This window comes from Pyrus communis, chromosome 12 (genome assembly GCF_041283825.1).
Source record: "Pyrus communis isolate YQ-2024b chromosome 12, ASM4128382v1, whole genome shotgun sequence".
In the NCBI taxonomy this organism is placed as follows: domain Eukaryota; kingdom Viridiplantae; phylum Streptophyta; class Magnoliopsida; order Rosales; family Rosaceae; genus Pyrus; species Pyrus communis.
Window position 1 is genome coordinate 462,962 of NC_142576.1, and position 26,520 is coordinate 489,481.

Sequence of the window (26,520 nt, forward strand, 5' to 3'; positions counted from 1 at the left end):
AAGCAACAAGTTTTATGTTCATTTGTTTATTATGAAATTATAAATTACAGAAAATGTGTGTATAAGGTGGAGATCCAATTGTAATAATCTATGGAGTTTTTCATAGGAAAAAAAAAAAATAAAAAAAAAAAATCAAACAGGTCAAAGATTGAGAGAAGGTGAGGGAGATACAGTTGAATAATGGCTCAGCTCTTGAAAGTAGCCGCTATCCCTTTCCCTCTAAGTCTAAGACGCAACGGCTGCATGACAAGCTCACCTCGATTTCACAGAGCTACAACACTGGCTCTTGCAACCCACGACGCCCACAACACCACCAAGCGCTCCTCCTTTCATGGTACCAATACTCGAAAGCTTCCTATAATCCTCTTCGACATCATGGACACAGTTGTTCGTGACCCCTTTTACCACGATGTCCCTGCCTTCTTCAGGTACCCCAAATTCTCCTTTTTTTTTTTGTTCTTCTGTTTTCTTCGATGGGGTTCTGTTTTCTTGCTTTTGATTCAATTGGGTTGTATTATAATCGAGGAAAGATAAGAAATTTATCAGCTTTTACTGGCTTTTTAGGATATTGAAAAATTGGATGTCTTGGAATGTTCGACTTTTTTTTATTTTTCCGGAATTTCTGTCCTGTTTTTGTTTGAAGTCCCACTACCCCCCAGCTAATGACAAGTGAGATTCTATGTGCAGAATGTCTTTCGAAGAATTGATCGAAAGCAAGCACCCGACTGCGTGGATCGAGTTTGAAAAGGGGATTACTGATGAGGTACACTTGGAATTGGTGTAGCAAAATTATGTTTAGTAGGACATTAAGCAAAACCAATATATGGCATCAGTTCAGTTATGAACTTTGAACGGGAAATTAAAATGCTTCTGAAAAGCTTTTGTGAAAAGAAATGTTTGAACTCAAGTTATAGTGTATAGTTTTGTTGAATTTGAACGGAACCAAACGAAAGTTATACATTCAAAGTAGGCATTTCTTGTCCTTGCCATAGCGTCTGCATCACAAACTTATTTTTACCCCAGATGGAGCTAGCAAGAACATTCTTTAAGGATGGAAGGCCTCTAGATTTGGAAGGTTAGTTGAAGTTTCTTATTCCACAGAAGAAAGCGAAAGAATTCACTACTATTTTCTAGCCATGTCTTTGGTCTTTATCTATTTCAAATACTGAATCATTCATTTTCATTAGTTTTAACTTGATCTTTAGCTGTTAGAAGTAGTAAGAATGTACTTCATCTGACTTGAAAACTACTTTTCATATTGCTGCATAACTGCTGATTATCTTGTGTAAACAGTTCCTTTTCTTGCTTTATGAAGTTTGGCACTGATAGCGAAAAGAACAATGATTTATGTACTGTGGGATTTGCCAGTCTGTGAAGGTTTTATGCTGCTGAAGTTATTTGTCATCAGAATCTCAATATATCAGTATTTTTCATGACTCTTAGGTATGTAGTGAATGTGAATGGCATTCTATTATAAACCCTCATTTTGGGGCCCTCTTAGCTGTGGTGCAACTTGCAACCACAGTATACTTCCTGTTAGAATTAATCCTTTAGTTTCGAATTCGAAAAGGACTAGGAAAATGATACTATCATAAAACGTCGGTGGTGAGAGTAGGAAACTATATTAAGCATCTGCTGCAACAGGCCAAGACTGCAATTTTTTCTAACCTTTTGGTTAATTGGTCACGACTGCGTTGGACTTGATGGGGTACATTGCCTTGTTCGTATGTTAGAGTCTTTTCCAATATACATCCTGGATTACATTTATCTTGCATAGTGTAGATATGTTGTACTGATTCCAAAGTCATAAGTTACAATAGGAATTGTTAATTTTTTATTATGTCCTTTGTTATATTTGAAAGCTTCATCACAAATTGCTTCTGAACGACTTCCACAATATTGTCAATTTTATTGATTGGGGAGATTGAAGAACTGAAGTCTGTACATTGATATGATTGAGTTCTCATATAATTTGCTTTTATCTATGCGCTTTTCCTTCTGAATCTTACGGGAAAGTGCGTAATTTATCTTTGCAGGCCTAAAAAATTGCATGAAGAAAGGATACTCCTATGTTGAAGGTGTTGAAGAATTGCTTGATGTGTTAAAACATAACAACTACGAGATGCATGCTTTCACAAACTATCCGATCTGGTTAGATGAAATTTCTATAGTTTTGTTTTCTTATCAAGCAAAGCACTTCATCATTTTACTCAGGAGGAATTCCTTTTTCTTTTTTGGGTAGGTATGAGATGATTGAGGACAAATTAAACATATCCAAATATTTATCTTGGACGTTTTGTTCATGTATAACCGGTATGTTAAGCGGCTTGACATTTTATTTGTGAAATTCTCTTCCATCTGCTCGCTGCACAAGAATGTCTACATGAATGTCTCAACTCTTCCTATTCACTTTTGCATTTCAGGGAAGAGGAAGCCCGATCCTGAATTCTATTTGGAGGTTGTGAGACATCTGGAAGTTGATCCGGGAAGCTGTATCTTCGTAGATGACAGGTTTGTTACGACACATTTTTCAACACGTTGGTCTATGCAAGCTTTGAAGGTCGTAACTTGGAGACGTTGAGGTAATTAACTTCACATCATAATTAACGTGTCGGTTCATGGTTTCATCACAGGATGAGAAATGTAGAGGCCGCGAAGGAAGTAGGCATCGTCGGTCTACATTTCAAAAATGCAGATTCGCTTCGTCAAGATCTTTTATCGATGGGGATTGACATTTCAACGGAACAAACCAATCTTCAACAAGAATAGTTGTCTTTCTTGTCATTCATTTATCATTTATATCAATTGTTTTTTCCAGTTGCTTTCTTCCTGGGAGTGAAGATTTTCTCAGAACGAAAGCTGGATTAACTTTCTGATCAACTTCCAGAAAGAAAATGGCCTTCACACGTCCGCGCTGTATTTTTCTCGAACTTTGTAACAATTGTTAAGATAACAAGGCCTTCCTTTACTATTTCTTGGTGGAAACTCATTCGCGTGTGGGACTAATGCGAGGTTGGGTGAGATCAAATATAAAGGTTCATCTTTTACGAGGGGCATTAAGCAGATGACGTGATATAGCAATCGAATTCAAGAATTTTTGACATGTAAGAGATGTAAGAGAAATTATTAAGACTAGACGATCGGCGGCGTGGCCCTTACCCAACTTTCGAGTGGTCCGGTGGTCCGTACCGAAAAGTTTCTCCGCATTTCAGCATGGGTTGGAGAGGGCTTTTGTAATCTGAATGTTATGTAAGGAAAAATATTTTACCAAGCCAAAAAAAACTTGATTTCTGTTGAATTTTTACAATAATCTACACCAACTTGGATAATGGTTTAGCAATATATATTTTTACTTATAAATATGAGGTATTAGGTAGCAATAACATGTAATAAGAGTATTGAACTTGACATCTAATTTTAACTAAACTTGTGTTGCTTAGTCAAATATTTTCCCCCTATACAAATCTATAGTATTTTTCCTTACTCGACAAGTCTCATGTTACTAACAATATTCTCTTCAAAAAAATAAAAAGGTTACAAACAATATTATTTTATAAATTACAACTTCCTTTTAACCACCATGAGATGGTTCAACGGTTAAGAAAGAATTTCAAGTTTATATTTCACGGGTCACATTCTGATTTTTTGCCGAAGCCACCAGCTGTTGCCATAAAAAAAAAAAAAAAAAATTATTATTATAACGTCTTTTCTATATAAACGTGTATTTCTCTTTTTTTTTTTTTTTTTTTTTTTTTCAGGTGAATATTTTCTTATCCTAAAAAATAAATAATTAAATTCCGCAACCATAAAATAGAACTCATCAGAGTGCCGGACTGTCTATACGTCTGTGAGGGATTTTCCAGTGTGCCGGAAGAGAGAGAGCAAAGTCCTCCAAAGATGTGGTGTGTTGGGGCCTTGGGCTCAAAAACCATGACACCATCTGCCCCTTTCCCTCTCGCTGGAGCTGCGAGCAGAGCCCCCACCAATTCCCTCGCTTCATTCCACCTCCACCGTGCCTCTCGGCGTCCCCGCCCTCCTTCCGCCGTCTCTCTTTCAAATCACTCGTCCTTCGGACCCAAGCTATCTTCGAAGAAGATCCTCACTATCCGATGCTCCGCCGGTACATCACTCACCCTTCTCTCACTACTATTCTGCTTTTTATTGCTCTAATTTTGCACTTTGATGTCTGCTTGTTGGTTGTTTATGTTGGGGAAATCTAGGCAGATTTTGTTGTGATTTTTGAGGTTTTAGGATTTAGGTTGTGTTGAATTTGATGTCATGGAATCGGTATATCGAAAATTAGGATGCTTCTTGCTTGTCGATGATCACAAGAATCCATTTTTTGGTTAAAGTCAACATATGTAGTAGTAATATTGTTGCGTTGTTCTAGTAAAATAATTGATTGGCAGTAGGATTTTATGCTAAATTTATCAACTTGGAGTCCTTCGAAAAAAAAGGAGACGTTGTTTGCGAATTGTTCACAATTATCATAAGGATCTTGGTTGGTGTCATGCTCGGATAAATGTAAACATTAGATTGTCGAACATTTGATTGTAACTATTGTCCAAAGTGGAGTACGTGATTGTTATGTTCGCTTTTTGCTCAATTCACTTTTGTTTAGATTGTATATCGAATGAGACCTTCCTTAGCAACTGGTCGAGGAAAGCAGATTTATCGCTTATGCACCTGTTATTTTAAAGTTTCGGGATTGAATTATAGTGTCAGGAGTTCTTGTAAGGTGTCCACGTTCTTGAAGTTTCACAAGGTACCAACTCTCTCATCCCCCATCCCTCCCTCCCTGTGTGTGCAGCATTAACTCCGGAGCTGAAGAATACGTTGGACAAAGTTGTTACTTCACACAAAGTGGTTCTGTTTATGAAGGGAACAAAGGATTTTCCACAATGTGGTTTTTCTAACACTTGCGTACAGATATTGAGGTCTTTGAATGTACCCTTCGAAACAATAAACATACTAGAAAATGAACTTTTGCGCCAGGGATTAAAGGAGTATTCGAGTTGGCCAACATTTCCTCAACTCTACATTGAAGGAGAGTTTTTCGGAGGCTGTGACATCACTGTTGGTAAGTTAATCGAAGTTATTGTAGTGTTTACATTTCTCCAAATTTAGCAGCTAACAGAGTGATAAAGTTATTATGTATGCGAGCGTCTTAACTGCAAACTTGCGGTTCATCTCTACTCTGAAATTAAGTACAATGAACAGAACTGAGAATTAAATGACGAAATTAGGTTTAGATGTATTTTTCATTGATGGATTATTTATGCCGAGTACAGATGTGTATGATGGTTTAGAGTTTGTAATACGAAATCTTGACGAAACAATGTTGTTTGCAGATGCATATAAAAGCGGGGAGTTGCAGGAACTATTGGACAAGGCAATGTGCTCGTAAACAGTTTGTATGTAGATATGCAAAAGGTCTCTCTTGTTCTTATGGTGAATGGAGATTTATGGACGTTGTGGAAGGAGAAACCAAACGCGACTTCGGGTGCTAGAAAAATGCTTATAAGTTATAACCATTTGAACTACAACTTCATATGTATAAGTTATAACCATTCCTTGTGTTCGGACTTTGAATCCAACAAACCATGGATGATATCAATCTTCGTAAACGTGACTGTTGTTAACATTGCAATTAACGTATAAACATAGCCATGTTAGCTAAAGCTAAACCGGATGTTCTTTCCCTATGCATCCGAGTTCAAATTTCGCCCCTACAAGCGGCGCGTGAAGAACGTATGCTTTTTTAGCTGCCTGTGTTCAACATTTTTTCTTCGGGGTGTATTCAATTGAGAATTTGAGAGATTTTAATGGATTTATAAATCCATGAATTTTTATGGAGTTTGATTGATTTGTAGTGATTTCAAATAAAATTTTGATTCAATCCTCTTGAAATCTTATGAGGAGAGCTGAGATTTGTGGATGCTTAAAGTACACTATGAAATCTCTCTAATTCCCTCTAATTTCTCAATTTTCCCAAATTCTTTAAAATCAATTTCTAATTGAATACATTTTAAATGTTATAAACTTCTTTAAAATTCCCTCGGATTTCTAAGAATTTAAATAAACTATCTTAAAATTATGATTGAATATCTCTAAATTCATTAAAAGAATTAAAATCCTTTAAAATTTTAATTAAATGAAAAAAAGAAAAGAAAAGAAATTTGGAGCGGCGCAATTGAAGCAGTTGTAATTACAAAAAAGGACAAGAGGTCGGTGGTGGGTTATCATTGATTGGTCACGTTGGCCGACCCTGAGATGGGTAGGACTATTGCTTGATGTTCTGCCACCCTCCGACAAACATAAGTACGACGACAGATTGACAAGGGTGGAACGAACCCACGACCCAACACACAGCACCGCTGAAGCAAAATCTCAACGAGGAGAGAGTTTCCGTCTCCCTCTCTCTCTCTCTCTCTCTCTCTCTCTCTCTCTCTCTCTAAAGAGACTGAGAAATTCCTGGAATTTGATTCAATTTTTCGACAACATGAGTTTGACCCAGTTCTCCATGGTATGTGTTTCGTTAGCTTTAATGTTGTTTGTTGTTTGTTCTTTTCGATTTTACTATGAGTTTAGAAAGAAGTTGTATAATTTTTAATGATGCTCCAATTATGTGTTCTGGGAAGTGCTGATTTTCCGAAAATTTGTGTTTAATTTCTTGGTTTATGAACTAAAAATTAGAAATTTTGAGAGTTGAGTGCTTCAAAGTTAAATTTATCTATCAGTTTATTTAAAATTTATTTACTTTAAGCTTTTAAACTTAGGCAAAACCGAGCGCTTTCTAGGATTGAAATAGCCACATATTAGTTTATATAATTTTGAGAGAGCTGTTACATAAATAATTTGTATACCTATGATTTGCTTCGAGTGCCAGAGTTTGTGTTTGAATCTCGATATTTCATACTACAATGTTACCGAAATGCAGGTTGAGGAATTGGCTTCTCTTGTCAAAGACAATCTTACTTGCAAGCATCTTATTCTCTCAGTGGAAGAGGCCTTGGTGGACTTCCTTCAGAGTGATACCAGGCATGTAAGACAAACCGCCAAATGTTATTAGCATTGCCTGTTCTTATGAGATTAGTTTTACAGTAAAATCTTAAGATTATATCGAGCAGGAGTGATGCAATTCTTTGTGGTATGTCTAGGGTAAAACTGGAGAAATCATTAGTTTCAATTGGTATTCCGTAGCATCTGCTTGCGGGTGTTACTGATGTTTTCGTCTTTTATCTTATTCTACAGCTTGGAGTAGATTCTTGTTATTTTGATGTAGAGCTTAAGATTTGTGTGAAACTAAATCTTATTAAGGTCTTTTGTAATCATTGTTTGTGCTTCGAATACTAATATAAACAATAAAAAAAATTTGGGTTGCAGTTCCAGTGGGGTCTTGGAGTTGGAACCAATGAGCTCGTACAACCGTCTTCTCTTGCATCGTCTTGCAGATATATTTGGGTATTCTCCTTTTCTCGATCCTATGTTTTGTGTCATATCTTTTCCCCTCATTGTTGGGAAAATAATGTTTTTGTTGAAGAATGTTTTAAGTCATATGTACTTGACTTCTGTTGGTAGTAATCATATATTGCTTTTTGATAGGTTTTCCCATGAATCTGTTGGTGAAGGAGATGACCGCCACTTAATTTTGGAGCGATGCCCAGAGACTTCAATGTATGTGAAGATTCTAACAAACATAACAGAAATATCTTGACATCAAAGTTTTCCTTCACTTGCTGCTCCAGTTTTCGATTATAATATCGAGGCGTTGGAAATGTTGCATTTTGGGACGAAAATACATTAGTTAAAATAAGACTGGTATCTTGTCTGACAATCTGTACTTACCAGACTCCTAAATGTTTTCATGAACAGTAGAATGTGAACATTGTCTAGTTGATGAAGGGTATGGCAGGAAAGGTAGAGAATGAATTGTAGATGGTAGATTGGCATGAGTGGGGACGGTTGAAAGTAATTTTGAAAACTGTAGCATTAAAACTACTACTGGACCAGTTAAAAGGGTTAGGGTACAAGAGCTGGACTTTCGATGTAATGTCGCTTTTTGATATATACCATTAGAGAAACTCGTCTGACTAGAATACAACTCATGTAGAATAGGAATCAGATTTATTCAGACTGAGCTAAGCTACAAAAATCTTGTTTTTCCTTCGGAATTTGAAGTCAGCAAACTAAGGGTGATTTGGGCAACATTAGTGGTTTAAGATTAATGGAATTAATTCTTAGTCGAGCGTCCCTATTTGTGTTCTGTTAATCAGTGCGTTTGGGTTGCAGACCTTCAATCCTTGTTGGTGATATTTTGTGGCAGTATGATAAGCCTGATTCTCCAACGACTTCGCACCTATTATTAAAGAGGACAGAAAGCCGCCCAGGTACTGAATTTCCCTTATTTTCCATCCTTGCTGTATCTTGTGTAATATAAACTGCAATTAAAATGTTTCATCTGCAACGAGCACTTGTATCTACTGCTAGTTTTTGTGTTTCGAATTAATTTTAAAGTCCAATTCATAATTGTGCAGTCTCATGATATGCTACCCGTGGTTAGATATCTAGTTTCGTAATAGATTAGGTCAATCAGTCCTATGTGCTTTGATGTAGGCTATAGAAGTCTTCATCTTAGCTCCCTACCGTCCTTCTATCCATGCTAAATGAAACCTTTTTGTTGTTTCTAGCGTTGAGGAAAAAACCACCTTTGCTTCACCATTCACTTGAGGAGAGAGAAGCAGCTTATTTGGCTGCTCGCGAGCGAATATTTTCAAGCGACTTGGGCGAGGTGAAAGAATCTGTCAGGCAGAAGCCACGTAGTGACCCTGTTGTTGCCCGACGGATGATAGCACATGCCCTAGGCCAGAGAATCAATCCATCCAGTCAGGGTTCCCCTCATGAGGGTTGCAAAGCTTCTGGAGGGCAGACTGATGAATTAAATGTTCAAGGCAAGGTTGCTGATGAGGCTAATTTGACTGCAGAATCTTTTCAGCATACCATCTCCCTTTCGAATGGAGATATGAACTCGCATGGTGAAGTGAAAAACAACCACCGTAGTAATAGTGGCTCACCTCTCACCGGAAGTGAAAAGAAGACATCCCAGAAACAAGGTGACAATAATGGAAGAAACGGACATGGTGTAGACGAGGAATACATCAAAAGGGAGCAGGTGGGAGCAGCAAAGAGGATGTTTGCTAATGCCTTGGGAATGCGTTCAGGGAAGAATGGTTCTCTTTCGAAATGCAGCGAGGTAAAGCATGATAGCACGGAGTAACGGTAGCAGTGTTTAGAAAAGTATACAGGTTTGCTGTTTCATTTATCTTGTACCCAGTACAACTAAGCTCCGGAGCATCTTGGGTCTTCAGTCAAGTGAATGGTTAATGGGCATGTATTGAGAGTTCTGATGGCGTGTGAGGAGATGCATGCAAAAGGAGGGAAACCTTTTGGGCGTAGAACGCTGGCGGCTGCTCAGTTCTATATGGATGGACAACGATTTTCTGCGCAGCCAGCCTATACAAGGAGCAGATTCTTAAGCATCTGCCAATGTCGAAGATGGGTTGTGTTAATTACGGGAGGCATCTGTATGGTATGGGTGGTGCAAGAAAGAATAAATCGCCACTCAAAGATTTTGCTTTCCTCCTTGATTCTATTTCGTGTCCTTTTGTATTTGTCGGCATGACATTTCCCACAGCCACAGGTTCATCCGAAAACTCAAAATTTGTGTGTTTCAATAAAACTGTAAGCTAACTCGCAATTTATAACCAGTTTTGCGAAGATTTACAAAACCTATTCCATAACTTATTTTCGTGTCATTTAGCCGCACCATAAGCTTACCGAACATGATCATGGACATTCAAGAGGCATTTTGGCCCGCCGGAATTCTGTTCTAGGCTCGATTGTGTGAGCTATAAGCCTATGACGAACGTATCTGCGAATTTCTTTTGAAGGCAGTTTATGAGATCATCTTCAACCCTTGAGCTAAAATATAAAATTTTTAGCTTAGAAAATTTAGGTTTTAGCCTAAAAACAACTTTTCTGCTCCAACTCTTCTGGTCTAAATTTTTTTAGTATTATTAAAGAATAAATTTAGGCTAATTTTTTCTTTTAAAGTAATTTAAAAAAATATATATATGTACACTATTATAATTTAATTTTAAGAACATTTTAACCTTAAAATATTTAAATTCCTATAAATATTGAAAAATCACCAAATTTGGGTGAATTTTAAGTTAAATAATTTTTTAAATTATTTTAGCCGTTGAATTTAAATTTGGGCCATTAGATCTTGTTTTTACCATTAGATTTGATTATATTCGATCTCAGCTGTTGGATTCAATAAATCCTAGGAGACATGCCCATATGGGTGGGGTCCCATTGGTGGTGCCCACACCATTTTCTAGGCTAAATCCCGTGGGGAATTTGGCTTTTATGACTTTTAGCTTTTAGACCACACATTTAGCATAGATTGGATTGGGTTTAGAGGGGAGAGAATAAACCTTAAAAATAACATTTAACTCAGAGTTGAGTTTAGTCCGAAGGCACTTCAGAAGGCATTTTGGTCATTAAATATCGTTGTATCGAAAAAAAAGGTTTTTTAAATGTACATGCCCTTTTTTTCGTTGGCCCAACAAATTAACCAGAGTTTACCTTTAACTCAACTCTGGTTACAACTTACCATTTTCTGCATGATCGCGCTTTTACAGTCGATCTGTACTTGCATGGGCATGCCAAATATATATACGTGCATAACAATCGGAGAGTACAATTTACAGTCAAAGCGAAGCTAGTAAGGGAGACGATTCGATGGCGTTGGCGCACCACCTCCTCCGTCGCTCTCGGGCCTCCGCCGTCTTTAACTTCCAGCTGATGATCCCCACTCTCTCTGCGGCTCAGCCTCACGCGCGTCAGTCCCACCTCCCTCTCCCTCTCATTCTCCCGTTTGCCCCAACTCGCACTTTCTCCTCTCACACTCCCTGTCTCGATCGACTCGGTCTCGGCGTCGTCCCAGCTGAATCGGCGGCAACTCAGTCGACAGGGGTTTTGAATTCTGGTGCCGAAAAGTCGCTGCTTCCAATTGACGAGCTGATTTCGGTGCTCGACTGGTTCCATCAGCTCACTGGCTTACCATGGTGAATATTCGTTTCACTTCCAATTTTTGCTATTTGTTTGGTTATACATCTTACGAGCGGTATAAATGCTCTTAATTACTCGAGCTACAAGCCCGAATTTGTGAAGTTGGAATTCCAATGACCATGGTGAATCTTCATTTCACTTAAACGTTATGCTACATGCGGTATAAATGTTCTTAACCACTTGAGCTACAAGTCCGTAATTTGTAGTGTTGGAACCCCGAGGAGAAAATAAATTAATTTTCAGTAATGTAACTTAGGACGATATATAGGATATTTGTTAATGACTGTAATTTATGTTTGTAAATTTTGATTATTTTGAATTATGTATATATATATAGGTGGGTAGTAATTGCTTCTTCAACTTTGGCTATGAAAATTACTGTGCTCCCCATTCGTATGCTGCAAATTAACAAGTTGACAAGGATTGCACGGTTACTTCCCAAATGTAAGTTCTGACCTTTGCCTTGATCAATTCATTCGTTTGTTTTGCAGCTCTACTCTTGCAGTTATCTTTTGCAGATCGAATGCTGAAGTTGGGTTTTACCCGAAACAATATCTGTCTCGTGTGTGTTTTTTGTTGCAGTGCCTCCTCCCCTGCCACCACCCTTCTCAGGAAAGAGTTATATGGGTCAAATGTCTCGATTTTACAAGAAAAGCAAGGCAGTAGGATGTCCCTCATTTCTATGGATCCTTGCATACCCCATAGTCTATGTAACCTTCTTTTATCCCATACTTTTAGAAAGCACGCCGCGTAGCACTATTTTCCTCTTTGCACTTAATATTGGAGGAGAAATGATCATACATTACCATGTGATCCCTTGAAAGCACGCCGCGTAGTACTATTTTCTTTTTCTTAGAATATGAGATTGGCAGTTGAAAACCAAGTGATAAGAAAGGAAGGATAACGCTAGAAGTAGATCAATTTCAAGTTTCCAAAGAGTTAGAAACCTTGACTGTGAATGTAGGAATTTGAAGTTTTCTGTGTGGTTAAGACAAAGCTGTGTTGGTCTTTCCAAGACAAAGTATTTTGTGACTAATGAAGTTTCCCTCTCTTCCACTGATCTGCAGGCGCCCTGCTTTATCCTGTGGCTCAATACTACTAGGAACATGTCACTTGATAATCATCCCGGGTTTGATAGCGTAAGGCACCGACATATCTAAATCATCGATTTTATGATGCAATTTTTCTTTAACGTTGAAAGCAGATGAATGTGTGATTGCGTGGATTCATTTCAGGGAGGCACTTTATGGTTCCAAAACTTGACAGAAACTCCCCATAGTGTTTTAGGCCTCGTCCTTCCTTTCATGATTGCTGGTTTGCACTTTGCTTCCGTTCAGGTACTTTTACCGATTCTTATCAAACGAAAGACGCTTGTGGCTAATTATTCTTACGAGTTATACGTAGCTCTCAATCTTAAGAGTGAAGCTGACATTGATCTCATGACTTGTTAGATTTCTTTCCCGACGGTTGGAGAAAGGACGGACATGCATGGTTTAATGGGAAAAGTGAGTAGACATAACAGCAAAAAAAAAGTTACATCTTGGTGGTTTATATCTTACTGCAGTTCAGCGGTTGAAAACATCGATTTTCTAATGAACTGCAACTGATTGGAGCTCTCTCTATCTTACTGCAGTACTGCAAAGATTACTTGGTTTTCTTGACCGTGCCTATATTATGTGTTAGCTGCACTATGCCTCAGGTGATTCAATTGAACCATATGTGAAATTAGGCTTCATAATATTGAACCCTATGTGAAATTTCAACCACACACTTTGTTTTGCAGGGAAGCCTCGTCTTTTGGGGCACGAGTAGCTTACTAAACATCATCCAGGTAAGAGTCACTGTGTGTGTGTTTTTTTTTTTTTTTTTTTTTTATGTTTTCTAATATGGGGACATTTGATAACTAGTTCGTTTACATTTTCAGAAATTAACTCTCGATAATCCTGCTGTGCGGGCAAAGTTGCGGTTTTCAGGCATAGATGCTCCTACAGGCGCTGCAAACTCTGAGGATTTGAGTACTCGCGAAATATCGCCCTTGGCTTCTCCTACAAGAATGAAGACAATAAATTTACACAACCTGTCCCCCATTGAGCTTCTTAATGTGAGTGTGTTAACAGTGTTATCAACTGCAAATTTCGTATCAGTTTTCGTTCTCGGTTTTCATACATTTCGAAGATTTTCTAACCGACGGAACTCCGTTCTGGCCACAACAACGTACTCGGGATTCATCGACACAGCTTTCAGTCCTAGTCTTATCACGGGGAGATACAGATAGAGCACTTCATATGCAAAAGTAAGTTGTTCTGTTCAAATTAATCACAAAATTTGCGTACTTGATCATAAAATTAATTGTCTGTTAATTTTCTTGAAAAAACAGACTTGCGCTTGAGAAGGATCCTGAAAATGTAAAAGCATTGATTATAACGGGTCAGACCTTGTTGAAGAAAACTTTGAATGCAGAGGCTACCGAATACTTCGAGCGTGCCCTCTCCAAGGTCGGGAACATATTCGATTGATATATCGTCGATATTTGATTGACATGCTATAGGGTTTATTCATTCCTAATCATTCTCTTAACTTCTCATCAGCTCTTCAGTGCTGGCCGGCCGACGGGAGCGGAGGACGTTGATCTTCTAATTATTGCATCTCAGTGGACTGGAGTAGCCTACATACGGCAGGTGAGGTCTCGAGATCGATTTCCCCTCCCTCAATACCTTTGTATAAAAAATAAAAAATAAAAAAACATTTTGCGAAAAAAAAAACCATTTTGCGACAAGTAAATTGTAGCAATGGTCCTTCAATTTTAACTTAATTGGAGCAATGATCCCTCAACTAAAAATCCATTACTATTGGTCATTCAACTCATCAAAAAGTACGGCTATATTTCCTCAAGTAAAAATCCATTACCAATAGTCCCTCAACTTTAATTCAATTGGAGAAATAGTCCCTCAACTTTAACCTAATTGGAGAAATGGTCCGTTAACTTTAACCCAATTATAGCAATGGTCCTTTCAACATAACTCATTTTGACAAAATTCTAACGAAGTTGACGAAAATGACCATAACTACACGTTTTGATAAGTTGAGGAACCAATGGTACTAGATTTTTAGTTAAGGGACCATTGCTCTAATTTTTTTTTAAAATTAGAGAACTATTGCTACAATTTACACGATCGATAAGTTCGATTTTTATAACTGGGCAGGGAAAAGCTGCGGAAGGGATGGTACACCTTGAAAGAGTTGCAAAAATGGAAGTGCCAGATGAACCAAGAAGCAAAGGTCATTACTATGACGCTCTACTATTGCTTTCAAGGTATTTATCAGATCAGTAAAATTGCGCTTTCACGTTATGGAAAATGATTTTGCACCGCCTTCCCTTTTTTTAGCCTTTGAAGAAAACGGGGGTGCGAAAATTACTACTCTTGCACGTTATTAATGAATGACTCGGCTTCTCCTCTTCAGCTTTTTGGCCAAAGTGGATCGCAAGGCTGAAGCTTTGAAGTATCTGCGGATGGCTGCTGCTTACAATCCTGATTACAATGAATACATAGAGCAATACGAAAAGGAAGACGAAGACAACAGTCCCGTGAGCAACACAGCGAAAATCCAGCAAGACGAGACAAGGTTGGGCAGTAAGAAGAGAGGATCAAGAAAAAGAAGAAATAAGTAGCTAGCACAGTAACTGGTCACCAAGTTCATCTTACTTAAGCAGCTTCCGGCTTAAAGTTTGTAATAAGCTAATCACTTTGCATTAACATGCTGTAACTGTTAAGACTCCACAAGCAACTATTTCACACGAGTAACTAATAAATCAATTAAATTATATCCACGGATATTGCCCTAATGAAACATCGTACCGAAAAAATGTAGTAGTAGGGAGATGTGTAGTTGAGATGCTGCGCAATGCTACGTTTGGCTTTCTGTTACGAAGGTGAGGATTTTGAAGCTAAAGAATGGAACAAAGACTGCGTAGCTACTAACTTTTCCCTCAACAAAACGTTGTACTGGTGCAAACTTCTAAGATTCTTTTGAACATCAGACATATCCATTTCAGAAGCATCCTTCAATTCTGCAGTGAAATAACAATTTAAGGTAAGCACGAAATCAACAAAGTCTAGTTCAAATCTGTTTCTATTTGATATAGTTTCATTCAAGTCGCCAGCAATCCTGGTTTGAAATCGAAACTCAACAACTGCTTGTATCTTAATTTACACTTCATCTTAATATACACCATGGGAACCACCAAAGTTTGTCCTTCATCCAATCATTTCACCAGAGATACAAACTTAAAATGCAAAAACTCCGACCTTGAACGGAACAAAACAAGATGGTGGCCTATACAGCTATACTTCATGAGTTTAGTTCTTACCTAGTGAAGGAGGTGGAGGAATGATATCATCAATTGTCGGAGTTAAGGCTTTAGGTGGAGAGGAATCTTCTTTAGACGCATGAACAAACTGCTGTTTTCCATCCTTTGTAGAGCCAAGCGATTCCATTTGCAGAGGCTGGAAGACAAAAGGTTCAAAGAGATGCACAAATTTAAAATGTCGTTCACTGACAGTGACCTAATTGTAAGAAATACAATATTTCAAAAAACTGTATAAATGAGTTGGAATTCTCAAAAAGTGATTTGAATTCCAAAAATTCAGGTTTAAGCGTTTAGTGAAAGCGATAACAGGGTGGACAGATTCACATTAAAGAGAAACTAGACCAGTTATATCCATGCTTTCTGACAAAGAAACAAGAAGAGTGACTCACAGGTCTGACTGCTGAATGCGATGAACTTTCTTCCAGGTTCGGTGTAGTTCCCGGTGTAAATGACTTTACACTCCCAACAGTGTCAGAGCACTCTTGAACCAGAGTCTGTGAGATCAATGAAAAGTTAAAAATAAAAAAGTAACTTTCTTGGAGAAGAAAGTACTAAAACATTATGAATCAGAACCTAGAAACCAGGTTCCCATGGATCTAAACAAAGACAGAAACGTAAAACATTACCTTCTTAGGCAAGCTGAGCTTCCTGTTAAAACTAATCACCGTTTCTTGTTGCCTTCGCTTATGTGATGATCCATTTCGATGAACTGATTGTGTACCACAATTGACACAACCTGATTCCTCGTTTATGCTCTCATAATAATCCTCCAATGCCTTGCAGCCCCATGTATACATCACATATTTCCTTAACTAGTTCAAAGCATATGTATCAATGAGTATTATTATATGAAGTCAGATCAATATGAAGTTAAATAAAATGGAAAAATATGAAAGAAATTACTTTATCCCAGCGGTCTTGGGCTTTTCGCCGATTTCTGATCCTCCGCAACACGATATCTTCATTCCGGAGTTTTTTAATCCTGAACTCAAACTGCAAAAGTAAACAACAAAACTATGAAAACGTGAACATAGTTTTTTCAGCCTGATTTTTGTATTAGGCTTTCCTTCTTCACAAACTTTACAATCGAACATACACACGGTAAGATCAAGTAACGTACTTGCAACAAAAGGTAGAAAAAAATGCCAATACAGATGCAATACAGGCCACCAAGATCCGCAAGGAAGCTCACTACGCGTCAAGGTAGACAAAAATATTAGATCATCAAAACTTAAACCAAGATGTCGTAAAGAGAAAATCATTCATCTTTGATGTCGTTTTAATTGGTGTAGAATACTCACCAGGACCCAAAACGTTTTGGTTATCTATCTCCACAATATAGGCAGAGAGAAAGTTGATATATAATGTAGTGTTGAGCATTCCATCCTTAGAATTTTCAAGGGACGCTCGGAGCTGACCTTCATCACTGAAAAATGAACCCGGAACAAACTCATGAAACAGAGGTTGGATAAGCCTTAGATCATGATGATTATGGTATATCCGGGGAAACAAACTAAATTTTAATATATTTGTAGTATTTCCTCTGAATGTAACTGGTGTATCATCAAAACTGCTTCCATTCTTTAGGGTTCCGCTAACAAAACTGACATGTTTTTTACTAGCATGACTCCTTGTACTGAGATTGAACTGAAATCCAACAGCAGCAGCAGGATTATTAGGAAGATCGACGAACTGCCATGAAATGTACAAATTGTCTTCAAGTGGTTGACAATTCCTGCACCTAAGAATTATAGTTGGTCCTATACTTGTATTCCGACAAGAGTAGTTCCCGAATTTTGATAGAGGAGCCACTCTGTAGTCAATGAAGCCAGGATTTCCAGTAACTAAAGTACCAAGATCACGTAAGTTTGAACAGCTCATACTAGAAACCACGGTTATGTTAAATTCCATGTCATTCTTGAAGGCAGCCAAGTCAGGTGCATTTGTTGCTCTGACATTATGCACCTCGATACTTCTATTTGATATGGTTTGGTAGAGCAACCTGTGAAGAAACTGAAAATCCAAGTAAATATAAGCTCATATATAGAAACCAGAAAAACCTGCACAGCTAATAAAAACAGCATGAAAGACGTGCCAGTTCGAAAGAATTATATCAAAATACTCACGCAGCAAACAAGCCAACGAAGAGAATCCAACTTGCCATTGAGAACATTCCACCAAGTTCCGTTTTTCGTTTCTTAACTACCTTTTGATCATCCTGTGCCACAAATGAAGTTAGTTAACATCCATTTGCATAACTCGCCATCGGGATGGAAAACAAATCTACTTATAAAGCTGTCATAATCTAATAAAATTGAATGCTGAAAGTGCCTTCAACAAGTAGCCACATAAACAATCCACAACAGATCAGCTCTCTAACTAACAAATGTGTATGATGCCTTAATCTCGTTTCTTCGCCTAGAAATGTTTTTAATAGATTCAAAGAAACCAAGGACAAAGAAGATAAAAGAAGTTCAGATTCATAAACAATACTGCCTTTTATGTTCCAAGCAGCAGCAGAACTTTGAGCAAATATCAACCGGCAATTGAATTTATCACAATTTTCCTTATAAACAGATTCCACACAATTAAGGGTTGCATCTTTTTCTATTTGACAGGGTGATATTCGAAAGGGAAATGATAATCACGCCCCTTTTTTCTCCCCCACACACCCATGTTTAATTCTGTTCGATGTTTTCGTTTGATTTATTTAATCCAATGGCCAAAAACAAAGAGGGTATGTGGGAGGAGAAATATGTGTGTAACTATCATTTCCTATTCGAAACTAGTCTACGGGAGGAGGGAATTCGAACTTAGTGATGCAAAAGGGCAGACACACCGCCTGATCAACTAGCCTAACACACATCCGCCTTAATGGCTGCATATTTTGCATCAAAGATTCAATAACAATAATAAATAAAAGATGATTAAGCTAATAAAAGATGTTTAACTAAAGAAAAAGAACACTAATTACCAGCCAATGCCTAGTGGCAAAGCAAACATCCAATCGGCTAATCCACCACCGGAGCCGGAACCAAATGCTCCGGCCGTCGTTGCCGAGCTTCATAAACCTGAGGAAGAGGCAAAAGCAAAGCCAAGAAAGCAGCAACACAAGCGTGCCCTCCAAGAAGACGGCTTGGGATTGCGTGAACTTTTTTATGGAGTCAAAGGAGAAGATGGTCTCCGGGAATTTTATGGCGTAGCTGTTGATGCCGCCGTCGGTGGAGATGGTGGAATTGGCGGCAAACAGGACGCAGCTGGCGGCGGTTTGGTTTAGAATGTACCCAACTGCGCAGGCGCACTGGCTGCCATTGTAGCTGATGCTGTTTGATGGACATGGCATGTTCTTCTTCTTTCAGCTTGTTCTTGATTTTTACAGAGAGAGAAAGACTAGATATTTAGAGAGAGAAAGTTTGTATGTTTTCTTGGAGGAATTAAGAGAAAATAAATGGTGGGTTTTGATGGGGAGGAACAAGAAAAGTAGAGTCACAATAAAATTTTCTCCTTATTTATGGAGGGTTGGGAGGGTTGGTGAACGATTTTGGACCGTTGCGATGTTTTTATGTGGGAATTTTTGGTGGAAACTTGTGATGTGAAAATTGAGGATTTTGTCCTTACGACGCAGAGTTTCTGAGTGAGTCGAGAATTCAAAGATACAGATTGTGACTTAGGTCCTGGTTAGAAAATTATATTTATGTTGTCTTGAGTTTTTCTTATACAAGTGATAATCAAACTCGAAACTTCAAATTTAAAAACAAATGTTTCTAATCAACTAAGTTACAAATTCGTTGGATAAAATAGAGTTATAGAGAAATAATTAGGGGTTGGAGGAAGGAGGGTTGGATTGGATCTCCTGCTAGAAGTTGTGAGTTCTACACAGAGAGAGAGGAGAGAGAGATAATGGGTTTTCGTTGGGCTGTGGTGAGATGTTTGATTGGTTGATGCGTTACTTGTGTGTAGTTTCCGTGAGTTTTGCTTGTGTTCCTGCCCGATCCAGTTTGTTCTACCCTTCGAAGGAAATGTGGGCAAAGAAAGGAATGTTTTAGAACTCACATGAAAGTTTTCCCGGATAATCTTTATCTTTTTATTTAAGAGGAAAATTAATGGAAAAAATGTGAACACTTTGAATTTTAACAATAAAGATAAAATAAAAGGTAAAGCGAATAATATCATGATTAATTTTTTTAGTGTAAAAATATGATTTTTAGTTAAAGTAAACAGTACCCGAAGCCTTTATTTAAAATTACAAAAAGATCAAACGTTTAAAACACCTACCCGAAATCAACAGAGAATAGATTTTAGAGACAGAGATCCTAGCCGGATCTCACCCCACTAAATCCTAAGGATCTGGAGATCCAGACCGTTAAAATTTGATCCAACGATTACAAATAAAAAAATCCTTTTAAATCTAAAATAATAATAATTGTAACTGTTAGATAAATTTTGAAAAGTCTAAATCTTCGAATCCTAAGACTTGGTCTGAGATATCCGGCTGTGATCTCTGTCCAGATTTTAGAGTCTCCTCTGTTTGTTGAGTGTGGTGTGGGTCACATCAGCTTGTTCGGAAACGGTACAACTCCGCCCAATGTGACATGTTGCAGACACTTTTGGACTTACGCGTTAATTACGCTGTCCACGCGCCAACTACACGGTTCCACATATAAAGCAAATTATTAAACCCATATTAATATACTCGGTTTTGACCAAAAATAAAAAATTTACTCGGGTATGAACTCATGACTTGCCACCAAAAACACTTGATTAAGAAAAAAACACAATGTTAGAGAAATTAAATTTAAATAACTAAAAAAATTAATGATTTAATTATTATTTTATATGTTTATTTTTTTAATGATACATTGTTTAATTTGAAACTAAAACGTACTAAGTAAAAACTTAACGTCTAATTAATAAGATATGAAACCACATACAAAATAATCAAATTGATTGTATATACAAGGTAATATATTATCTATTTTATACTAAGATCACGTTAAGAAAGACTCTAAATCTTCGATGAGTTAAAAGTTCGCGAGAAATTTTTCAGTGTGATCAGAACACGTGATGGTACATCACGTGTCACTATACTGGTGGAATAGGTGTTAAAAGATTAATAACTTAAAAAATAAAATTTTCCTTCACTTATATAAAAACATGTGATATATCACCTCTGTTCTGGTCACTATGAAATTTCTCAAAATTAGCATACACCTCACCGCCAATAGGTTGGGTCGCAATGACAAGCAATTATCATATATAATTGAAAAAGAAAGTGGAATCACCGGGGTATTGCTTGTAGTTTATTAGTATTAGGTGTCACAACAAAATATAGTAATTAAAATAAATTAGAGTTAGATCATTACCAGAAAGAAAATAAAAAATAATAATATCTCAAAATGGAGGGCACGTGACGACGCAACCTTGCTTGCTATGAATCAGAATTAGGATCCATTGACAGCTGCAGCTGCTGCTGCTTTTTTTCTTTTTCTTTTCCACTGTGCTATTCTCAATCCTTTACGAAGCCTTCGTCAGAAAGGAACTTTCTGAATTTTGCAAAACATTTTTAATCCATAATGTTATTTATAAACACGTAAAATTAACGCAATTATTGACGCACTCTTATCTAATTACGTCTCACGTATAATAATAGAGAGCGTCAGCAAGTATATCAGTTTTACTTGTCTAAATATAATAATTATCTTAATATATCATTTCACGTGGGCATGCATATTGGTTCAAGACGTTAATTTGTATAATTAAGAAAAAGCATGCTTGCTAATTACTACTCTAGCACTCTCAAGACTTATTCAGTCACTATTAATTTGTATAAACAAATTGGGACCGTTGGATACGGTTAACTACCAGCTGGCGAACTTGACAGCCAAAACCAACCAACATAACTAATATGACATCAGCTGCTGCATAAGAATTAACAGGTTTTATTGTCATCAAAACTAAGTTGCTGTATTTTGTCTGAATCCACTGATAACTGTAAGATTTAAATGTTCATAACTTATTGTTTCCATAAATTATTTGATTCCAAACGCTGAAAAATTCGGTTGTAAAATACAATCAATGATCAAGTAAAACTATAAAAGAATGAGCACAAAAATTAGGATGAAGTGAAAAACAAACCAACAAAAACGAATTCTGCAACCATTTACGCAGAATCAATAGTCTCGTCGCCTACTGCCCGCCAGATCACTTACAAAACTGCCATCCTCCTCGTTTTCATTTTCGTATTGCTCGAGTAATTCGTTGTAAGTGGGATTATAGGCAGCAGCCAAGCGCAGATACTTCAAAGCTTCAGGCTTGCGACCCTCGTTGGATAGAGCACTGAAAAGAAGAAAGCCGAGTTATCAATAATACTGCAAGTTTCTTTTTTTTCATAATAATATGCAAGTTTGCTTCACAATTTTACCGATGTGATAAATACCTTGAAAGCAACAACAACCCGTCAAAATAATGAGCTTTGATGCTCGGTTCATCTGGCTCTTCCAGTTGTGCCACTCTTTCAAGGTGTACAATCCCTTCTGCACTTTTTCCCTGCTCAGGCATGTCGGAAGAGAAAATTAAACATATGGCGTTTGACCTGCTAAAAATAAGTACAGTTCCATGGCACACCACAAATGAAACTTAGTAATGAGCCTCACCTGTCGTATGTAGGCAACACCAGTCCACTGAGATGCTAGAATTAGAAGATCAATGTCCTCCCCTCCAGTCGGCTGGCCAGCACCGAGGAGCTGTACAGTAATTAAGAGAATGATTAATGAATGAATAAATGAATGAACGGAGAAAAGATTCAAATATAGCTGTAATTGCAAAACAAAAACTGTCATGAGACAGACATAGTATGCGTCTGAATTATCATATTTCTTGACTTTTTGTGGTGCAGGCAGACACTGTTAGTCTGTAATCTTACAATCAGAAAGCGTGGTGTGAAGGCAATTGCCACAACCAAGATGAACCTAATCATGGTTACTGATATGTAAACAGAAAAGTAAAAAACCATATAAAGCAAACAAGTATGCAGACCTTGGTGATAGCACGTTCAAAGTATTCAATGGCCTCTGCGTGCAAACTTTGCTGCAGAAGAGTCTGACCCATTACAACCAATGCTCTTACATATTCCGGATCCTTCTCAAGGGCAAGTCTGTTTTCGAAAAATTCTCTATTCAGTACACAATTAACAAGTGATATGATAAAATATGCACAGTGATTTGTACGGAGCAATTACTTTAGCACAGGAAGTGCTCCTTCTTTATCGCCTTTTGATAAGACTTGGATGGAAAGCTGTCTCAACAATCCCAGGCATGATGTTGTAAGAAAATCCAGAATAGCAACGGATTGAAAGATAATGCATGGGCTTCTAGTTCACAAACACTTACATTAAGCAACTGTTTAGGGGACAGGTTCTGTAAGTTTATTTTCTTCAATTTTGTAGGAGAAGCCAAGGGCGATATATCAGGAGTACCCGCCTCCTCAGGATTTGGAGTGACTGTAGGAGCAGCCTTGTCTGGCAACCCCAACTTTGCCCGTAGAGCAGGATCTTTGAGAGCTAATTGCTGAAGACAGCAAGATTTAGAAGGAAGCTAGTTTTATGATACTCATTTACAAAGTATAGTTAAAAAGTTTTAGCCCATCATCCATTAAAATTTATTTATGAAGAAGCACAAATAAGAAAGTTTCATGTACCAAGATAAAAAAGAAATCAACCAAAGTAACAAATTTGTATCCTATACTTAAAGGCATGTTAAAAAAATAAGTACAGTTTACTCACCTGAATGAGACTTAGTGAGCTATTCGTAGCCCAATAAACTAGGGTTCCCTACAAAATAACGTAGATGTGTATGTCAAAAAGCTTCCGGCGCCAGCATAGAGAACAATCACGTGAACCAAAATATCAAAGCGTAATTTCACAAACTTGAAAAGACAAAATACAAAATTACCTGAGGAACACAGTAGGTAACAAATAATATTGGGAAGGTCATAACATCCAAATAACGCTTGTAGTACTGCAGAAAGATAGAGAACCCAAATCATTTGTTCGCAAACAAAACTACCTCTAAAACAATATGACTACAACCTTTATTAACAAGAAAGGGAGGGGCTTTAGTAAGCAAACATTCTCGTTAGTAAGAATACTGTATGTACTCACGTTTGCTAATGTGTCCAACAGGCCGCTGGATTTTCCTACTGAAGAATTCTTAAAAGAAATCTGATGAGTTGAAGAGATAAACATCAGTTACAATCATAAAATGTACATACAAAACAAAAATGCATATAATCAGCTACAAAAACACTGCAAAAGAGCCAAATTTCATCCAATGATCATTCGATCTTTAATTTCCCTTATTGCCTCTTGACTTGCATCAACCACAGTACAATAAGAATCACACATCAAAGCTCCCGTAAATGGGGCAATGAGAGCATCATCTTTGCATTTTAAAGTTCTTTGAACATGATTGACCATATAAATAATATAATCATCGAGAAGGTTGATATAACGTAGAGAATCGTGACAGATAAAAACATAAAATATTTAAATCTGAAATCAACAGAGACCAATTCCATTATTCACTACCTGAACATTGGCATAGTGCAAACCAGCAATCAGAAAAGGAAAGATGGAGCCAAGAACACCACGAGGTAACTCAGTCAAATTGCTGAACCACAAGGCACCACCCTGAAATGAAATGAATGAATTCTATGCTCATCTGCTTTCAACGCCAAAAGAGAAGAGAAAATACACGTATGCCATAAAACTCAAATAAGATACATTATTTCAACAACTAAAAGGAAAGCCTATGTGTCCTTACGCAATCAAATCCATGATGATTGCCCAGTGACATAGTCCGAATGGTGGTCAACCACAGGAGAAAGCATGGAACCTGCCGATGAATTAACAAACAGAGAAACAGCATTATTAAAAACTTTTCTATTCAACGTTACATATTGCTTATTCTTTGTACTAGTAGAAAAACTAACACATCTTTTTCTTCCAACCATTGCCCAAACTTTTCTTTAGAACTCCTAGTTTCACCAAACCCTTCAACTATATTAGTAAGGTTGCTACGCTCACCAAGCTTGCAAACTCATCACTTAACTGTGTCCTTTATCATCTTAGCACTCATTTATTCGACACATATGAGGAGTCCAATATACAATACTAGACTGATGGCTATCCAAATGAAATATTTTCTAGGTTCACATCAATCATCCAGCAATAGAATCACTCTCTCTTCCCTAAACCCAAAAATCAGATAAGAGAGTTACCTGAACAGAGAAGGACGCAAGGAACCATAACATCGAGGGACACCCAATCACCTTTCTTTCTTTTCGAAATAGAGAAATTTGATTAATATAACTCTTTCCTGAGAAGAGTGGTGGCATTGGAGGAGGCACTATGAGAAATGTATATATGTTAAACAAAATTGTACAAATATGAATACAAAGTATACATAACATACTGCAAATTATGATATTTTCGTGCGAACCAAATGCAAAACACAAAAGTTCAACTAAATGCTAGTCCAGACCAGGGTCGGAGAATAGTAATGCATAGAACAGAATTGTAGTGTTTGTGTTCGTATGAGTAAAAGTGAAATTACAACAAGCAAACAAAAGAATTGAAGTGGAAATCTAAATCTCACATTTGGGAAATAACTCTCCAATCCTTTTCAACTTTTGCAGTTGCACAATAAGTAACGGGAGCAACGAAATTCTCATAGCCAAAGTAGAGGACCCAATAACTATCCACCTGGTGATAATTTAGAAACACAAAAAAAACGAAATTACAAAATTACAAAATGTAAAGATAATAACTTTAACTCTTGAAACCAAAAAGATAATAAAAATTTCATTTCTTGTTCTTGTGCTTTCCCACATTTTCTGTTTGGAAGGTGCTTTTATAATCGCTAAAAGCACTTTCAGATAGCCAAAAGCGTTTCGAACAATGATTAGCAGAAAGATACAAACTTTTACTCTTCAAAACAAAAAGAAAATTTCAGTTCTTTTTCTAGTTCTTTCCCACATTAGCTCAACCCTGTTTGGAAGTGCTTTTAAAATAGCTACAAGCACTTCCAGATCACCAAAAGTGCTTCCAACAACGGTTAGCAGAGACAGTTAAAAGTGCTTCTGGGGCAGAAATGCACCTGGAATTGCTCTGTGGAAAAAACACTTGGGATGTGCCACTTTCAGGAAGCACTTCGGATTTTTATTGAAAAATTTCAATGCATTTCAAAAACAAAAGCAGAAATCTTTCGATCAACACTCACCATGGCAAACCAGTGAGATCATGGAACCCGTCGAGCACCGAAATCAGCACTCGAACGGGAAGCACGGAGTCCTCGCCAGAAAAGCAACCTAAACTCAGAAGCTCCGACTGAGTCGCCGCCGGGTCGACGGCGGAGACGCCGAGCTGATCAATATCGGAGTCATCGAAGGAGCTGGTAGAGATAAATCGAGAGTGGGAGAAAGCGAGGGATTGAGCAAGCGCGTGGGAGTTGCGAGGAGGCGAGTGGCGGCTGTGGTCTTTGCGATTAGTGTTTGTAAGGATGTGGAATTGACGCGCGTGAGAAAGAGTGGGGAGGAAGTTGAAGGCGGAGGGGCGTATGCGACGGAGGTGGGAGGAGAGCTTGGAGGAGGTTGCCATTAGTGGTGGATTCGGAACGATGCGGAGGAGTAGGGTTTTGTGTCTTTGCCTAAATTGGTGAATCTACCGACTCACAATGTAAGGGCGCCAAACAACGTGCGTGCGTGCGTTTTCTTATTTTTGGGCATGCACCCCACAACTCGCTAGTTTCACTTTGTCCACTGAAATTAAAATTTCGTCATTACATTCTTTAGAAATTCATTTTTCGCTTCACTTTGTCACATTCCATCAATTCGGTTAAAAAAAAAAAAAAAAACTAATTTCACTATGCACACGTTGAACAAACAAAACGACTTGCGTAGGTAGCTAGAGTACACTCTGCGAAGGGTCCCTTTTCCTCTTCGAGGTGAGAGATTTTCTC

At 37.6% G+C, this 26,520-nt stretch overlaps 6 protein-coding genes across 8 annotated transcripts; 4 read left to right on the top strand and 2 right to left on the bottom strand.

The window, feature by feature from the left end:
- Window positions 1-95: 95 nt before the first annotated feature.
- On the top strand, window positions 96-2,971 carry LOC137745974 (flavin mononucleotide hydrolase 1, chloroplatic). Its single transcript, XM_068486010.2, has 7 exons — window positions 96-428; window positions 688-763; window positions 1,024-1,075; window positions 2,037-2,151; window positions 2,243-2,313; window positions 2,424-2,511; window positions 2,634-2,971. The coding sequence occupies exons 1-7, from the start codon at window positions 181-183 to the stop codon at window positions 2,767-2,769; spliced, it is 786 nt and encodes a 261-aa protein (XP_068342111.2). The 5' UTR covers window positions 96-180; the 3' UTR covers window positions 2,770-2,971.
- A 789-nt stretch (window positions 2,972-3,760) lies between these two features.
- Window positions 3,761-5,627, top strand: LOC137745634 (uncharacterized). Its single transcript, XM_068485620.2, has 3 exons — window positions 3,761-4,120; window positions 4,811-5,080; window positions 5,352-5,627. Exons 1-3 carry the CDS (start codon window positions 3,898-3,900, stop codon window positions 5,405-5,407), a joined length of 549 nt encoding a protein of 182 aa, XP_068341721.2. The 5' UTR covers window positions 3,761-3,897; the 3' UTR covers window positions 5,408-5,627.
- Window positions 5,628-6,232: 605 nt separating this feature from the next.
- LOC137745981 (uncharacterized) lies at window positions 6,233-9,788 on the top strand. Of its 2 annotated transcripts, none has more exons than XM_068486019.2 (6): window positions 6,233-6,526; window positions 6,941-7,045; window positions 7,387-7,464; window positions 7,606-7,677; window positions 8,293-8,390; window positions 8,691-9,788. In XM_068486019.2, the coding sequence occupies exons 3-6, from the start codon at window positions 7,415-7,417 to the stop codon at window positions 9,275-9,277; spliced, it is 807 nt and encodes a 268-aa protein (XP_068342120.2). In that variant the 5' UTR covers window positions 6,233-6,526; window positions 6,941-7,045; window positions 7,387-7,414; the 3' UTR covers window positions 9,278-9,788. The 2 variants fall into 2 exon arrangements, with proteins under 2 accessions (XP_068342120.2, XP_068342119.2); XM_068486018.2 differs by having other exon boundaries at window positions 6,259-6,526; window positions 6,941-7,041.
- Window positions 9,789-10,577: 789 nt separating this feature from the next.
- LOC137745152 (ALBINO3-like protein 2, chloroplastic) lies at window positions 10,578-14,965 on the top strand. Of its 2 annotated transcripts, none has more exons than XM_068485052.2 (14): window positions 10,578-11,132; window positions 11,474-11,580; window positions 11,719-11,846; window positions 12,204-12,275; window positions 12,372-12,473; window positions 12,588-12,641; window positions 12,770-12,835; window positions 12,920-12,967; window positions 13,061-13,237; window positions 13,374-13,429; window positions 13,514-13,631; window positions 13,725-13,814; window positions 14,340-14,449; window positions 14,599-14,965. In XM_068485052.2, the coding sequence occupies exons 1-14, from the start codon at window positions 10,807-10,809 to the stop codon at window positions 14,804-14,806; spliced, it is 1,662 nt and encodes a 553-aa protein (XP_068341153.2). In that variant the 5' UTR covers window positions 10,578-10,806; the 3' UTR covers window positions 14,807-14,965. The 2 variants fall into 2 exon arrangements, with proteins under 2 accessions (XP_068341153.2, XP_068341154.2); XM_068485053.2 differs by having other exon boundaries at window positions 10,719-11,132; window positions 13,725-13,819.
- On the bottom strand, window positions 14,808-19,514 carry LOC137745151 (uncharacterized). Its single transcript, XM_068485050.2, has 9 exons — window positions 18,480-19,514; window positions 17,632-17,723; window positions 16,807-17,507; window positions 16,626-16,696; window positions 16,409-16,498; window positions 16,132-16,317; window positions 15,895-15,999; window positions 15,506-15,641; window positions 14,808-15,205 (listed from the first exon to the last, which is right to left on the bottom strand). The coding sequence occupies exons 1-9, from the start codon at window positions 18,846-18,848 to the stop codon at window positions 15,060-15,062; spliced, it is 1,896 nt and encodes a 631-aa protein (XP_068341151.2). The 5' UTR covers window positions 18,849-19,514; the 3' UTR covers window positions 14,808-15,059.
- Window positions 19,515-21,502: 1,988 nt separating this feature from the next.
- LOC137745677 (Membrane insertion protein, OxaA/YidC with tetratricopeptide repeat domain-containing protein) lies at window positions 21,503-26,255 on the bottom strand. Its single transcript, XM_068485677.2, has 14 exons — window positions 25,783-26,255; window positions 25,159-25,265; window positions 24,782-24,909; window positions 24,325-24,396; window positions 24,090-24,191; window positions 23,664-23,723; window positions 23,455-23,520; window positions 23,286-23,333; window positions 22,894-23,070; window positions 22,743-22,798; window positions 22,541-22,658; window positions 22,159-22,248; window positions 21,942-22,051; window positions 21,503-21,841 (listed from the first exon to the last, which is right to left on the bottom strand). The coding sequence occupies exons 1-14, from the start codon at window positions 26,157-26,159 to the stop codon at window positions 21,676-21,678; spliced, it is 1,677 nt and encodes a 558-aa protein (XP_068341778.2). The 5' UTR covers window positions 26,160-26,255; the 3' UTR covers window positions 21,503-21,675.
- Between the last annotated feature and the right edge of the window lie 265 nt (window positions 26,256-26,520).

Bases quoted from the DNA above. Each gene is read 5' to 3' on its own strand.
- LOC137745974 (XM_068486010.2), top strand. From the start codon at position 181: ATGGCTCAGCTCTTGAAAGTAGCCGCTATCCCTTTCCCTCTAAGTCTA. The intron at 764-1,023 runs GTACACTTGGAA...TTTTTACCCCAG, and splicing joins AAAAGGGGATTACTGATGAG to ATGGAGCTAGCAAGAACATT. The intron at 1,076-2,036 runs GTTAGTTGAAGT...TTATCTTTGCAG, and splicing joins AAGGCCTCTAGATTTGGAAG to GCCTAAAAAATTGCATGAAG.
- LOC137745634 (XM_068485620.2), top strand. From the start codon at position 3,898: ATGTGGTGTGTTGGGGCCTTGGGCTCAAAAACCATGACACCATCTGCC. The intron at 4,121-4,810 runs GTACATCACTCA...CTGTGTGTGCAG, and splicing joins CACTATCCGATGCTCCGCCG to CATTAACTCCGGAGCTGAAG. The intron at 5,081-5,351 runs GTAAGTTAATCG...TGTTGTTTGCAG, and splicing joins AGGCTGTGACATCACTGTTG to ATGCATATAAAAGCGGGGAG.
- LOC137745981 (XM_068486018.2), top strand. From the start codon at position 6,503: ATGAGTTTGACCCAGTTCTCCATG. The intron at 6,527-6,940 runs GTATGTGTTTCG...ACCGAAATGCAG, and splicing joins GTTTGACCCAGTTCTCCATG to GTTGAGGAATTGGCTTCTCT. The intron at 7,042-7,386 runs GCATGTAAGACA...TTTGGGTTGCAG, and splicing joins TTCCTTCAGAGTGATACCAG to TTCCAGTGGGGTCTTGGAGT.
- LOC137745152 (XM_068485052.2), top strand. From the start codon at position 10,807: ATGGCGTTGGCGCACCACCTCCTCCGTCGCTCTCGGGCCTCCGCCGTC. The intron at 11,581-11,718 runs GTAAGTTCTGAC...TTTTTGTTGCAG, and splicing joins TGCACGGTTACTTCCCAAAT to TGCCTCCTCCCCTGCCACCA. The intron at 13,238-13,373 runs GTGAGTGTGTTA...TCATCGACACAG, and splicing joins CCCCCATTGAGCTTCTTAAT to CTTTCAGTCCTAGTCTTATC.
- LOC137745151 (XM_068485050.2), bottom strand. From the start codon at position 18,848: ATGCCATGTCCATCAAACAGCATCAGCTACAATGGCAGCCAGTGCGCC. The intron at 17,508-17,631 runs GTGAGTATTTTG...GTTTCTTCACAG, and splicing joins TTCGTTGGCTTGTTTGCTGC to GTTGCTCTACCAAACCATAT. The intron at 15,206-15,505 runs GTAAGAACTAAA...ATTTCACTGCAG, and splicing joins TCCTCCACCTCCTTCACTAG to AATTGAAGGATGCTTCTGAA.
- LOC137745677 (XM_068485677.2), bottom strand. From the start codon at position 26,159: ATGGCAACCTCCTCCAAGCTCTCCTCCCACCTCCGTCGCATACGCCCC. The intron at 22,799-22,893 runs GTAAGTGTTTGT...TTGTTGAGACAG, and splicing joins CCCCTAAACAGTTGCTTAAT to CTTTCCATCCAAGTCTTATC. The intron at 22,249-22,540 runs GTCTGCATACTT...ATTACTGTACAG, and splicing joins TTGAACGTGCTATCACCAAG to CTCCTCGGTGCTGGCCAGCC.